The sequence below is a fragment of the Scardinius erythrophthalmus genome (assembly GCF_964197995.2).
Source record: "Scardinius erythrophthalmus genome assembly, chromosome: 25".
Taxonomy (NCBI): domain Eukaryota; kingdom Metazoa; phylum Chordata; class Actinopteri; order Cypriniformes; family Leuciscidae; genus Scardinius; species Scardinius erythrophthalmus.
The window spans coordinates 20,804,629-20,820,511 of NC_138245.1; the positions used below are offsets into that span (position 1 = coordinate 20,804,629).

Genomic DNA, 15,883 nt, shown 5'->3' on the forward strand with positions numbered 1-15,883 from the left:
ATCTCGCAATTCTGACTTTATTTCTCAGAATTGCAAGATATAAAGTAAGAATTGCGTGAAATAAAGTCGCAATTGCGTGTTATAAAGTCAGAATTCTGACTTTTTTTCCTCGCAATTGCGACTTCATATCAGGCAATTCTGACGTTATAGCTATCACATAATTGCGAGTTTATATCTCGCAATTCTGACATCTTTTCTCAGAATTGTGCGATATAAACTCACAATTGTGAGATATAAAGTCCAATTCTAAGGAAAAAAACACGGACTTTTTTTTAGTAGTAGTAGTTTATAGTTTATATAGTTTATATCTCACAATTCTGACTTTATAACACACAAATGCGACTTTATATCATGCCATTCTGACTTTATATCTCCCAATTGCGACTTTATTTCACAGAATTGCGACTTTATATCTCCCAATTGCGACTTTATTTCTCAGAATTGCGACTTTATCTCGCAATTGCGACTTTATTTCTCACAATTCTGACTTCAAATAATTATCGTTCAAAGGTTTTTTTTTTTAATTGAATGACAACTTAGCAAAAACAATTACTATACAAAGGAATATAAATTTTGTTTTTGGAATATACCATATCTCGTAATTCTGAGAAAAAAAAGTCCCAATTCTGACTTGATATATCGCAATTGTGAGAAAAAAAAGTCAGAATTGTGAGATAAAAAGTCGCTATTATTATTATTTATTTATTATTCAGTGGTGGAAACAAGCTTCCATTGTGATTAATAGGCCTATGGATAAGTCAGTGTATTTCTGGTATAGCTGAGGCCAGCTGCCTGTCTCTTTTTGAGAGACTCTTGTGGATAAATCAAAACAAATGAGCAGCACCCACAATAAACTCACAGAAGAAACAAATTCAAAATGTTGAGTTTATTATTAATAACATGATACAGTTAAGTAATAAAATGACTGTTTTGCCGAATATTATCACGATTGCAAATGTAACATTGATTAAAGTTAAATGTTCAAGTAGTTAATATTAAGTTAATTACATTTTAGACACATTATTGACTGTTTTTGTTCTATTTTTGTTCTATTTTACCAACGAAAATAGTTCCAAACAAAGAAAAGCAGCACTCAACAGCGTTCTCTTACGAGAGGTTCTCTCGTATTGCGTAAGCTTGCTTACGCTGCGGGAAAGTCTTCTTTTCTCGAGATACTGAAGCCAAAAATTATCCTTAATTTCATTTTTTGTCAACGCAGTGCAGCTGCGGGCAGCTGAGCTAGAGCGGCATACTGCGCGCTCATTGGCTGCCGCGCGGCAACTGCTTAAGCCTACCAGTGAGCCTGGCGTGACGTCACGCCCAATGAGGGCGCGCGCGCCCTAGCGCGTCACAGCCCGCCAGAATGGGCGGCGTCAGAGCATATATAAGGAAGGCTCGTAGGCTATATTCTCTGATTTCTGTCTTTTCAGCGAAGCACTCGCATCGCTGATCTCGGAGAGGAAGCCGTCGCCGTTGTCCTTCAAGGCCCAGCTAACGAGCCAGCTTAGGTCAGCCTGAGGAAGCCGGACGATCTTCGCCGCCTTCAGCCTGCCGTGCCAGCTCAGCTATCCGGCGAATATCCTTTGCAAGCTCTTTTGTGTGTGTTCTTGCTTCCGCAGCACTTTCTAAAAGAGCAGAGGCGTTGTTGCAAATGCCTCGCACCACGTGCGGCTCATGCCGCTCCGCGCTCAGCGACGGAGACCGCCATCTTCTCTGCGCTCTCTGCCTGGGCCAGGACCACGCAGCCGTCGCGCTTTCCACGGGCGGCTGCGCTTTCTGTGAAGAGCTGCCGATGTCGACCCTGCGGGCTCGACTCGCCCTCTTCGCGGAATCTGCTCCAACTGTCCTCGGGCCGCGTAAGAAGAAACGCCGCTCGCAGCGACCACCGGAGCCCGAGACTCGAGCCAAGGCCTCGCCGGAGCCTCTCCCGCGAGCCTCGCTCTCTCCTTCTCCGCCCCCGCTTCCCGACGCGCAGCCGACGGCTCACGCCCTCGATGCCGTCGCCTCAGGGGATGAAGCGGATGATGACGCGCTACTGGACACGTGCTCACTAATGGCGTCGGACAGCGAGGAATGGTCCGGTTCTGTCCGCTCCGCCTCCTCCACCAGAGCGTCCAGCAGGACTCACGCCAGTGTGGACGCCGAGCTTCTCCGCCTCCTCACGGCAGCAGTCGAACACCTGGGCCTCGAATGGTCCCCGCCAGCGGTGACTCCGCCCAACAGACTCGACGGGTGCTTTCTGCCCGCCAGTCGACGAGCTCCAGTGTCCAGGCCAGCGCCTTTTCTGCCGGAGCTTCACGAGGAGCTTACCAAATCCTGGGACGCTCCAGTTTCGGCCAGACTCCGTTCTCCGGCCTCATCTACTCTCTCTCGCGTAGACGGAGCCAAGGAGAAAGGGTATGACCGGATCCCACCGGTCGAACCAGCGGTTGCAGCGCATCTTTGCCCCCCATCCGCGAGATGGCGCTCAAAGACTGCCCTCCCGTCCAAGGCCTGCAGGACTACTTCGGCGTTTGCCAGCCGCGCTTTCTCCGCCGCTGGGCAAGCCGCCTCAGCCCTGCACACAATGGCGGTTTTACAAGTTTTTCAAGCCGACCTCCTCAGCCAGCTCGACGAGGGAAAACTTGATAAATCTGCTTTGACCGACCTGCGCAGTGCGACGGATCTCTCTCTTCGCACGACGAAAACAGCAGCCCAAGCGATCGGACGATCTATGGCTGCGCTGACTGTCATTGAGCGCCACCTCTGGCTAACGCTAGCCGACATGGGAGAGCAAGAGCGGTCCGTTTTTCTCAACGCCCCGCTCTCACCCGCCGGCCTCTTCGGCCCCGCGGTAAGTGGCCTCGTGGACAGCTTCTCGGAAGTTCAGAAGGCGTCACAGGCCATGAACCTCTTCCTGCCCCGCCGCTCGAGCTCCGCTGCAGGCCGCTCTAAAACTCAGCCTCCTGCACGCAGTCCCACGCGGCGCCCCTCCCGACCTCCAGCATCGCAGCAGCGTCAGCGCGGCCGACCCAGGTCCCGCTCCACCAGCCAACACAGGCCGCCACCCCCGCGGGGTCCCCGGCCTAGAGTTTCGCTGAAAACCGAGCCTGCGAAATCCTCCTAGCACTCGCAAGGAGGAAAAGACGGTTGAGTCCCGCCGCGGCCGGACCGCCGTCGAAGCTAACCTGTATCCCTCTGCCAGTCCCCTTGATAAAGGCTACTGCAGTAGTGTCCACCGCAGCCAACGAGCCAGTTTCTCAACTCTCTCGCCTGCACACAAACGCCGTTTTTACGGCGACCCAGATAAATCGAATAAAGAGTGTAAAATCTGGTCATCCGGCTCACGCCGTCAGTGCTATGAGTGTAGTAAACATGCCCACACCCCAGTGCTCATCACTACACACAAGCACAATCCCCCCTGTGTACCCCACAGAGTGCACTCACATAAAGCGCGCTACGGCCGCTCGAGTGTTAGCTGTAGGTCACGTGCCCACAACCCAGTGCTCACACCTACACAGTGCCCGCTCTGCCTCACACATTCGGGGACGAAAGCACTCCACCGCCGGCTGTGCGTTAATAAAGAGTCCTGTGCCCGCTATACAGCACGCACGCTCTCATGTACACACTCACGAGCCCGCCCCGCTTCCGCGCCGCGAGCCGTTGCTCAAAACGCTCTCTCACAGCGTCATTCAGCCGGCTGCCGCTATCAGCGAGCCCCCGTCTCCCCTCACTGTCACTGCGCGACTCGCGCACATACCGCCACAGGCTCCCCGTCCCGCGCTGTGCGGCGGGCGGGACCCGGAGGCTATCCGACCCCTAGCTATGAGTGCGAATGCATGGAAAGCTATTCCGGGAATGTCGGAATGGGTATTAAACACAGTGATAAAGGGCTATTCGCTTCAATTCGCTCGCCGCCCCCCGCGTTTTCGCGCCCGGGTCGAGACACAAGTGAAAGCAGATGCAGCCCATCTGCTTCACACAGAGATAGCGAATTTACTGCACAAAGGTGCCATAGAACGGGTTCACCCTCTGGCTGCCGAGGCAGGCTTATACAGCCGCTATTTCCTCGTACCCAAGAAGGGCGGAGCGCTCAGACCTATACTAGATCTGAGATATTTGAACAAAGCGCTCGTGAAACGACCGTTCAAAATGCTCACGACCGGTCAAATCCTCGCGCAGATTCGCCCCGGGGACTGGTTCATCTCTCTCGATCTGAAAGACGCGTATTTTGAGATTCAGATTATTCCCCGTCACAGGCCATTCTTGAGATTCGCCTTCGACGGTCAGGCATATCAGTACACCGTCCTGCCGTTCGGCTTGTCCCTGGCACCCCGTACTTTTACGAAGTGCATGGACGCGGCCCTCGCACCCCTGAGATCGAAAGGGATGCGAATTCTGAACTATCTGGACGATTGGCTCATTATAGCGCAGTCAACAGAGGAACTAGTTTCTCACAAGAAAGCGCTTCTCGGTCATTTGGAAAGCCTGGGTCTTTCCGTGAACTGGGACAAGAGCTCTCTAACCCCCAGCCAGTCTATCACTTTCCTGGGTATAGATCTGGATTCGGCGGCGATGACGGCCAGACTGTCAACACAGCGCGCGCGCCGTGTTCGGCACCTCGCCGCTTCCGTTCAGGTGGGAAAAGTTTTTCCCCTAAAAACCTTTCAGAGGCTTTTGGGCCATATGGCGTCAGCCGCAGCGGTCCTGCAGCTGGGTTTACTTCGAATGCGCCCGCTTCAGTGCTGGCTAAAGTCGGAAGTGTCCCGCAAAGCATGGATTTCGGGCCGTGCACCAGTCAGAGTGACTCAGCGCTGCGTCTCAGCCCTGCAGCCCTGGCTGGCGGCCGAATGGTTTCAGCGGGGAGTGTCGATGGGGGTCATCGCACACCGCAAAGTGGTCTCGACAGATGCGTCCAACATGGGTTGGGGAGCGACTCACGAGGGCAGTCCGATTTGCGGCCGGTGGTCGAATACGGAGAAAAGCCTTCACATAAACTGTCTAGAGATGCTGGCGGTCGAGAAAGCGCTGAAGCACTTTCTACCACTCCTACGGGGACACCATGTGCTAGTCCGCTCGGACAACATGTCAGTAGTGTCTTACGTGAACCGCCAGGGCGGAATCAGATCCAGAGCCCTGCGCGCTCTCACAGAGCGCCTCCTATCCTGGGCTCAGGGCCCGCTGCGCTCCCTAAGGGCAGCTCATGTACCCGGTCGCTTCAACGACGGCCCGGACAGACTGTCCAGGGACAACGTTCCCCCAGGGGAATGGTCTCTACACCGCCAGACGGTCCAAGCGCTTTGGCATCGCTTTGGCAAAGCGGAGATCGACCTCTTCGCCGCGAGCGAGAACGCTCAGTGCCAGAGGTTTTTCTCGAAACACGAGGACGCGCTGGCCCAGACATGGCCCAGCGTTCCGCTGTATGCGTTCCCCCCGATCTCGATGCTGCCTCAAGTGCTAGCGAGGATCAGGGAGACGAACTGCGCAGCGCTCCTCATAGCCCCGCGCTGGGAAAACCAACCATGGTTTTCCGAGCTGATGAGGCTGACAGACACAGCCCCATGGCCGATCCCGGTGAGGAGAGATCTTCTCTCTCAAGCTCGAGGATCGATTCTGCATCCCCATCCAGAGCACTGGTCTCTGCATGCGTGGGAAATCAACGGATATTCGTTGATCTGCCAGAAGGGGTAATTAACACGATCACGCAGTCCAGAGCCCCCTCGACGAGGCGGCTCTATGCGTCTAAATGGTCAGTGTTTAACAAATGGTGTGTGGAAATGGGTTCTAATGCTCAGTCCTGTGGAGTTCCACAGGTATTGAACTTTCTCCAAGAGATGTTGGACGCGGGCAGGTCCCCCTCCACGCTCAAGGTTTACGTCGCGGCCATAGCAGCGTTCGCCGATTCGGCGCGCGGCCGCTCACTGGGCAGGGATGAACTCATCACCCGTTTTCTGCGAGGGGCCAGGAGGATGAACCCTCCCCGGCCCCCGTCAGTCCCTATTTGGGACCTGTCCCTGGTCCTAGAGTCCCTGAAAGTGCATCCGTTCGAGCCTTTGGACTCTGTGGAGTTGAAATACTTGACGCTTAAAACCGTTTTTCTGCTAGCTCTGGCTTCAGTCAAACGAGTGGGCGATTTGCATGCGCTGTCTGTCAGCGCGTCGTGCTTCGAGTTTGGACCTAACGACTCGTTAGCCATTCTCAAACCGAAGCACGGCTATGTCCCCAAAGTGTTAGGTACTCCCTTTAGGGCTCAAGTCATTACCCTATCGGCCCTGCCGTCATCCGGCAGTGAGGAGGTCAGGGCGTTAAGGTGTTATGTCACGCGCTCTGCAGCCTTCAGGCTCTCAGAGCAGCTTTTCGTTTCGTTTGGAGGGCGCGCTAAGGGTCGCGCCGCCTCGAAACAGACGCTATCCAGATGGATAGTGGACGCTATTGCGGCAGCATATGCGTCAAAAGACCTGCAATGTCCGTTGGGCATACGGGCTCATTCCACCAGAGGCATGGCCTCATCGTGGGCATGGTCCAGCGGGATTTCCATTCATGACATTTGTATGGCGGCGGGCTGGGCGTCCCCCTCCACTTTTGTTAGGTTTTATAACCTGGAAGTTCCCGCTCTGCAGGCGAAACTTCTGTCAGTCTAGTCATGTTCATGTCCTGCCCATATGCGCAGGTTGTACTATTGACTAGCTTGTCTGTTGAGCTGCACGCTCAGGGTCAGTATACATAGACCGGCCTTGCCGTTCTTGCGTTCCCTAGATGTGCTTATGAACATGTGTTGGCCCGCACCGCTGGCCACCTGTTTTTCACCTCTATGCTCTTCATAGAGTCATATGTGATTGTTAGGCTCGCACGGCGTGGACAAGGGGTTCCCGCAGCGTAAGCAAGCTTACGCAATACGAGAGAACCTCTCGTAAGAGAACGATACTCGGTTACTCACGTAACCTCGGTTCTCTCTAGAGAGGGAACGAGTATTGCGTTCCCTGCCGTGCTTGAAGCCTGTAGCTCGTGTCGCTTCATTCGACAGAAAACAGAGAATATAGCCTACGAGCCTTCCTTATATATGCTCTGACGCCGCCCATTCTGGCGGGCTGTGACGCGCTAGGGCGCGCGCGCCCTCATTGGGCGTGACGTCACGCCAGGCTCACTGGTAGGCTTAAGCAGTTGCCGCGCGGCAGCCAATGAGCGCGCAGTATGCCGCTCTAGCTCAGCTGCCCGCAGCTGCACTGCGTTGACAAAAAATGAAATTAAGGATAATTTTTGGCTTCAGTATCTCGAGAAAAGAAGACTTTCCCGCAGCGTAAGCAAGCTTACGCAATACTCGTTCCCTCTCTAGAGAGAACCGAGGTTACGTGAGTAACCGAGTATCGTTTTACTAAATGATTCAGCGTTTTCAACGGATCGGTTGAATCAATGACTCGGTTATTAAGTCACGTGCTGCCACCTTCTGGCGGTTTAGTTTCATTTTTAAAAGTATCATTACATTTCCTCCAACATTTCTTATTTCTATATTCAAAACATTAATCTCATAGCCTAACATTAATTATTGCAGTTGTAATTTCGCAGTATACATTATTTAATTTGATTGGTAACAGCCCATAGTGTGTTACTATTAACACTGAATTTATCAAATGTAAACATTTGACATGAAAGCTGATGCATACATTTAATAAGGTTACAAAATTGGCCTTTATCAAAACAAAAATATGTAGATTTGCAGAAGGCTATATAAAAGCTGATAGAACACTGATGAGGATATTGCTTCAGAATAAATTATATTTACACCACCAAAAATGATTTTCCCCACACAGAAAAGTAACGTTTTTACTCAGAGGGTTATGGGTTAGGGTTAACAGATAATGAGTTAATGGCTACTGCCTTATATGTTTGACTATTTGTCTAGACTAGTGTAACTAGTTTCACATAGTCAGTTAGTTGTATACTACATCTTACAGACTATGCATCATTTCTTTTGAGGCTCACTATTTCCTGGAATTTTTCCCAAAATGCATTGTTTTTATTTTTGGGTAATCAAAATAATCTGGATTCCTTGTCTTTTTAGCAATATGAATAAATAAATAAATAAATGCACTTTTGTGTACAAATTAAATAATTTATTTATTTTATTTTAAAAGTAGTTGTTTCCACCAGTAATCTCCACTACAGCAAGGCCATTTTCCATGATTACTCCATTAATATGCTTACACACATTCCCATGCACACACATTCTCACACAAACTAAATTTTTGAGTAAATAAAAAAAACTATAGGCTACAACATCGTTCTAATCCACACATTCAACAGACAGAACAGGAGACAAATAGATGAGCCAGAATGCTTTAAATTTCTTGGAATAATAATATCTGAACATTGACATTGTCTTTAGTCACCTGTTTCTTACGTCAGTACTTTTGCTATGGTAAAATATGTTTATCTCTATATAGCCTAGTGTTGATATGGCATCTAGTAAACACACCAAGTTTCGTCTTGCTAGCATGTGTGGAAACATTTAAACCAACCATGTGTGTTACAACTAGACCCGTGGTAGGTTGTGGCCTGCTCACCCTAGATCACATCTGAACTCAAAAGGTGGACTGAACATCCTCTCTTCTGAATCTCACAACAGATTATGCAGAAACAACTCATCATTGCAGAAAAACAGAGATAAGTCTGAAAATATTTTTGTATTGTCATTGGTCAGACAGGTATTTTCTGCACTTCCTATCATGCTCTGAGAATTCACTCAACTCACATTCTCTCTCTCTCTCTCTCTCTGTGCTCATTACCTGAAATGATTCTACACAGAATTGATTGCCTGAGGACATTGTTCAAAGGTCTTCAGATTCCCCCCGTGACATGCTTGTTACACTGAATCAAGGCTCTGGAATAAAAAAAGTTCACCCTTTACCCAGTACAAAGGCCACATTGTAGAGGCTCAAAGGGCCAGATGAAAGTAGTACAACATGTTAAGCCACTATGCTATAGAGGAACATACTGACATTCTCATTCGCTATAATACTTTACAGCTCAACCCCTCTGTCAAGTCCTGACTTTTTGTAAACAGTTATTTTTTTAAGTATGCTAGTGTATTATTTTTAATATATAATTAATTTTTGTCCTCTCTTAACGCAGAAAGGTTTGTATAGATGGCATAAAAAATTATATGCATCTCAAAAACAAATTGGTCAGATTTTACAACACCATTACCGACTAAATGCAAAGTTAACCTTCAGCACTCCGCTGAGTCCCTTAATATAGAAATAATTCAAAATATCTGTATATTTAAAGGTCATCCAAAAATCAAAACAATGGTACAGTATGCAAAAGCATCTATACACACCATCTATTTTGCAGAGTTGTCAATTAATTGTTTTAAAGTTGCTTAAAAGTGATGAGCTTTGATAGTCAAAGTGATAGTTGAGTGTTAGTTTGCACACATTTTTTTTCTTGCCATTGAATTGGAGAATAACAACCTAAAGAAGCCTATGAAAGACCTAATTTAGTATGCACCTAGTACTGGCTTTAGCAAAAATTAATATTTGTTTTAAAATATTTATTTTATCATCTATCTCATAGACTATCATATTTTATAGAACACCTCAAAATCTAAGTATAGTCAACAGAAACGTCAATAAATTTTAATGTAAATTAAATGTTAATAAACAGCTTGCAGATTGTCAACTGTAACAAGTGCATCCCCATGTTGTCTGCATATAGAATTTTTACAAATTTGCAAAGGCAAGCAGTAAACAGTGGTTTTATATTTTGTCATGATTAAATGGTATTTAATATTTAATTTATTAATTTGTTTAATGTTAAAATTCATTTAATTTCACTGCATTTAAAAGAGCATTTTTTAGTCCTTGTAGCGTCTTGACGTGATTTTGGGGATTTCAGCTTGCAAATTGATCAGTACAGAAAATCTCCGACCCTCGATCATTTCTGGTCATTATGAAACCGCCCTCAAACCCCAGTGCATGATAAACACAAGGTATAACAGAAACCACATCAAAAACTAGTCCTTGCAAAAACAATGTAAAAAAAAAAAAAAAACCACAACTGGTGTAAGCAAACAGGAATTTGAGTAAAATATGTCCTAAAACATTTTTAAGATGACTTGTCAAAAACTGTATCAAATTTAATTACATATGCAAGAATTTTGCCAGTAGATAGTGTCAGTAGGTTACACTGTAAAATGGTCGCACCACATGGGTCACGGATAAGGTGGCTGTAACCAATCGCACGACAAAGGAGATAGTCCAATACTTAAACAAGAAAACGTACAATCACAGAGAACTGAAATAATGCTAAGGGACTGACTGAAACAGGGCTTAAATGCATGGGCAAACAAGAAAATAGACAAGACACACCTGAACAGAATACTCAAATCAATTAGTAACCATAGTGACAGTTTGACAAACAGGGAGAGAACTTAACTAATTAAGGGAGAGCCAAAACGGGGAGAAAAAGATACGTTTTCAAATGAAGATATTAGTGTGGACAAGGCCTCAAACATGAACTGAACCGAAAAATAGATCAAAACACAAACTGAAAACATGACTATATGACAACATATGTTTTTACATTGCTTTAACTCATCAAAATAAGTTAAGCAATTTTCAGTGTTTTTATAAGTTATATCAGATTTAACAAATTTTTTAATGTAATTCAAGTTTAAATTACCTAAATATCCAAGTTGATTGTACTTCTTTTTTTTACATTGAGGTGCGGTCACATCATCCGTTGCTCAGCAAATTCTTACAATTCCCCCATGCAGAACACGTGGACTCGATGCTTTGACCAACAGAAATCTGCTGGTTTGAAAGTTATGCTTATACATCTCTACAATATTGACAATATACAATCAACTTCTGTGGAATTTGATTACATTTTGCTAATGTGACCACACCTTTGCACTGTTATTTTAATTATTCCTACTTTACTTGTGACTTTGAACTTGTTTAACCTGTCTAGTCTGTTAAAAGGTTTAAAATGGTGTAAAATGTGTGGTACCCCTGTAAATACCAGGAAACCGAAACAGCTTAGAAGTCTCCTCACCTTTCACACTCTTAACAATTTGTTGCACAGTTGCATTATAAAAAAATAAACCTCACCAACCATATGGTATATTTTTCTCACTTTTTTTTTTTTGACTGCGTTTAGTTTTTTTCTTGCTTAGAGGAAGTATTTGTGCGTGAGAAAACTGCTTAAACAGAGTTCAGATGCAAAATCCTCTAAGTGCCATCTGAAATTTTCTTCTAGAATGATAATTTTTATCAAGATTGTATATTTAAGTTCAGTAATTTCACTTAAATGACAATTAATAGGTAATTTTCATTGCCATTTAAGTGAAATTACTGAACTTAAATATACAAACTTGATAAAAATTATCATTCTAGAAGAAAATTTCAGATGGCACTTAGAGGCTTTTGAATCTGAACTCTTCATATATACATTTGTGTTAAGATTCTCATGTGAGTGTTTTCAAAAAGCAACTACACTGATACTACACCAATTAGCAGTAAATCAAGTCCCAATAACTATTTTTGACATTGACATGATGGAGATAAAAACACAATATACCAATGATTAACATACGTTTGAGAGAATGCACCTCTTTGTGATAAATTTAAACGTTTTAAGGAAATAGAGTGGAGAGAGAGAGAGAGATAGGGAGCCTGTTATTGCAGCTTGTGGTTTCTAAGCATGTGACCTGCTAGGTTTTCTCCGCTTTGTACATCACTTGTGCACAGATGTCAAGCAGTCAAGAGATGCCACTCTCTGATGTTGCAATGAGCTCCACAAGCTATTACGATGACCTTGATTATTCTGTGAACTCCACAGATGAGTACGTCTACAACAGTCCATTCGAGGACGGTCCGATTTCGCTGCCCATGTCCAACGTCTACATTCCTGTGCTCTACTTCATCATGTTCTTCACTGGCTTCTTTGGAAACCTTTTTGTCATTTTGGTAATCGGCAAACGGCGACAGAAACACGGACGTCTTGTGGACACCTTCGTGCTGAACTTGGCATTAGCTGACCTCGTGTTTGTTCTCACGTTGCCAATTTGGGCGGTTTCGGCACTTAATGATAACTGGCCCTTTGGTGAGGTCCTGTGCAAGATCAGCAGCTTCATCATTGCGGTCAACCGTTTTTCCAACATCTTCTTCCTCACCTGCATGAGCGTGGACCGGTACTTGGCTATCGTGCGCCTCATGGACTCTCAGTTCCTACGGAGCAGCTACTGTGTGCAGATCACCTGCGGCATGGTGTGGATCATTTCTTTCTTCCTTGGAATTCCATCGTTGGTGTACCGTCAGTTGATAGACGAATCGTTGTGCTCGGAGGATTCGCAATCCTCTTTCGTCCAAGGAATGAATCTCCTGACCATATTTCTAACCTTCCTGCTACCTGTACTGATTCTAGTCCTCTGTTATGGGTCGATTTTGGTTAACCTGCGGCGTCACTGTCACACTGCCGCAAACTCGCATGCAGAAGCCAGACAACGCCATACCCTCAAGATCGTGGTGGCAATAATTGCGGCCTTTCTGATTTCCTGGCTTCCTTTCAATTTGTTCAAGACCATCCAGATCATCTTACTGATGAGAACGGGAGATCTTAGCAGGGAGACAAGGTCGATCATTCTTAATGGACTGACGCTGTCCTGCTGCCTGGCATTTCTCAACAGCTGTGTAAATCCAGCCATCTACTTTTTTCTGGATAAGCATTTCAGGCGCAGAGCCTCGGCCCTGTGTCTGAGCTGCCTGGGTCAAGGAGACGTGCACCAGAGCTCCTCTAATTCTTTCTCTAATGGTACTTCTGAGACTTACTCAGGAAATTCTTCAACCCGCGGGCGGCTTTTCTCACTTACTCGGAAGGAGTGAAATCTGCTGAAATCTGTCTTAATCAGTGAAACTATTTTCTTTCATTTTGAGCAATGTTCTATACGTTCTATATTTGATTTCCTACATTAAAATCGATTATATATTGGTGAACATATTAGTGCATAAGATACATTAAAATAAACTGCACACAATGCAAGCATGTAAGTACAGATTTTGACAGTAATCTAGAAAGCATCATTAATCTACATGATCAATATATAACAATTTAGTTACAACTGTGCATATTCAGAATTCATCATGTTTATACTATAACTTCATTTTTATATTTACTTGTGTATGTTTGCTAAGTATTCAAACTTTTGAGCAATGGTACTTCGTAAAAATAAATGATGCATTACTGAACATGTTACTTAATGTATAAGATTAATTAAGGTAAATCACAAGCAAGCATGTATGGACATATTTTTGACAGCAATCATCTAGAAAGCATTATTATTCTACGTGGACATTACATAGCCATTTAGTAATTGTGAATATTAAGAATTGATTATGCTTATGCTTTTCCTGTTTTTTTTTTGTTTTGTTTTTTGCTTGTGTATGTATGCTAAGTAATAAACTTTCTTACAGTATTCAAAGTCTCGTTCGATTTTCTTAAGAATATTGGGTTACACATTATTTTAAGGTGGCCGTGTTACAGTGTACACATGCATTTAAGTAGCCTATGTAATAATAACTATGTACTTACTATAGGGTTAGAGTTAGGATTGGTTTAAGGTTAGTTGCATGTAATTTTGCATAATTTATAGTAATTACTACAGTAACTACATGTAACAAGGACACTGTAAAATAAAGTGTTACCGAATATTGTAGCATAAACAAAACACTTGAAACATTGTATATGTAAACTCCTAAATCCAAATATGAAGAAATACATTTTTAGAAATATTTCATCAGCCATTGCCTACCGTTCTTATGAGCCTTTTATGATGTAGCGTCCTACTTCAAAACTATGGAACTGATCAGTCATTATCACTACAGTCAGTGAACAAATGAGGATGGCATATGGTCTGTAGTACATGTTTCATTTTATCTGGAGTAATTTTCTCATGAGAAACTGAGTGGGATGTTGTGAAATTTAAGTTCATACTTGGTGGCATGGCATCGCAGTTCCTCTTCGAAATGAATCACACAGCAAGTTTTGAGACAAAATGGTTCTCGCATGTATAACGCTCGAAGGCAACCTAGGGTCACAACTTTCATCTTTGAAAAGGTTTATGTTTTGAACCCGATAATAATGTGCAAAAACAGTATGGAAAAACACTGGCATAGAAAAAACCCCAGTGTCAAACAGTCAAAGAAAAGCTATACCAGTTATGTTATAAATATATATATTCATTTTAATGAACTGAAAAAGTGCAAGCCTTACTGATTCATTTCAGTAATCGAGCGAGATGTTTCTGAGAGTTCAATGGTTCATAGTTTTTTTGTGTGTATGCCACCTGGTTTTGAAATAAATCAGATTTGAGGTTACTGACCACCGAAGCTGTGCATTCCATCAGCATAAAAAATCTTATAATAAAATAATACATATATTATGTAAATATGTAAATAAAATAAAATCATGCACTGGTTCACTGATATAATTTTAGGTCTGTAATTCTTTGCTTAATTTTTCAAAACAAATAATCCATTGGCACAATCACATTTTCAAGTAAACGTGTTGCCCAGCATCAGTTCAACTAATTATATTAATTATCTAACCTGGTTTCATTGACTTTACTTACTTTTGTGTGTCAGTCAACTTAAACAGCTGCCACCTTTTCCAGGCACATAAATGCCACATGCTTTTTTTCTAAGAAAATATACTAAAAATAGGTTACGACCTATGCTTCACTTTTAGCTTCACATTTTACAACTGCCCTTACCGACCACAGTTTAAGATGACATGAGAACCCCGGTGAGAACGTTATTTCACAGACATTCTCATGAACCTTTTACCTGAATTGCAGTTGGCTATATGATAACCCACTCTCGGTTTGATTGTAAATCCTCTTTCACATAACAAGTTTCACAATCCACAAATCTAGACACAACAAAGAGAATGAGTTTGTGTGAGTAAAACTGAAAGACATGGCTGGCATGCAATATGATATAGGAACTTTTTCTTAACAAAACGTAGGCTCACCATTTCCTGTTGTTGAAATATATATTTAATTGTAATAAATGTAATATTCATATTTTTATTAATTTTTTGTATTTATATTGTATATGTATTTTTATGCAACCAGTATCACTTAATTACATACTATATTACTTTAAATGTCTCAACTTTACAACATTTCACACTCAGTTTGTGTTTGTTTACTTGTATAATATGTGAAAAATGGCCAAAAAATGAAAATAAACCAAAACTACAAGTCACAGATAAGATCATAGAAAATAAGAAGGAAAAAAATTGAGAGGTTGTAAAGCTCAAGTTCTTTTTTTGTTCGGTCACGTGGTGCTTTGTGGCTTATGTCTAGACAAAGGCATTAATGTTGTCCACAAAACTGTGTATATCAACAGCAAAGGATTTGAAATGGACTTTTATTTATCTCCTTAGGAAACACATTTTCACAAGTTTTCACAAGGTTTAGTTGATGTCACCACCTTTGTCTAGGAGGCAAAAAAAGACAATAATTTAAAAAAATATATAATATAAAGTCTGTAGAGCAAATATAAAAGTGCTAGGCTATATAGTTACTGTGGTTATCAGACTAATTGTGTATCATATTTGGGAGCATATGAGTTTAAAATCTTCTGTACTTGCATAAACTAGTCTTACAAGTTAGTCTTTTTTTTTCTTTAAGACTGTTCATTTCATTTTCAAGTCAGTTACATAAAAACGTAGATTGCTTTAATTTGACACTGAAAAGTAAGACTGATAACCCCTTAATAACTGCTAATTGTTTGAATTAGTCTTACACAGTCTTAACATAATGGCTAGGTCTAGGTTTATGAAAAAGTTAACTTGCGTCATTTCACAGGTTTTGCTTGTGCCAGAATCGTTGTGGCTAACG

The 15,883-nt window shown here is 43.6% G+C and overlaps 2 protein-coding genes across 2 annotated transcripts in view; one reads left to right on the plus strand and one right to left on the minus strand.

Moving 5' to 3' along the window:
- The window catches only part of olfml3b (olfactomedin-like 3b), a 31,936-nt gene extending 18,020 nt beyond the window's left edge, over positions 1-13,916 (minus strand). The window contains exon 1 of the mRNA XM_081358521.1: positions 13,790-13,916. The gene's annotated coding sequence lies outside the window, so the exon portion shown is untranslated. The remainder of the gene's footprint in view (positions 1-13,789) is intronic.
- gpr25 (G protein-coupled receptor 25) lies at positions 11,156-13,446 on the plus strand. The gene has a single exon (XM_081358522.1). It carries the CDS (start codon positions 11,730-11,732, stop codon positions 12,861-12,863), a length of 1,134 nt encoding a protein of 377 aa, XP_081214648.1. The 5' UTR covers positions 11,156-11,729; the 3' UTR covers positions 12,864-13,446.
- Positions 13,917-15,883: the final 1,967 nt, after the last annotated feature.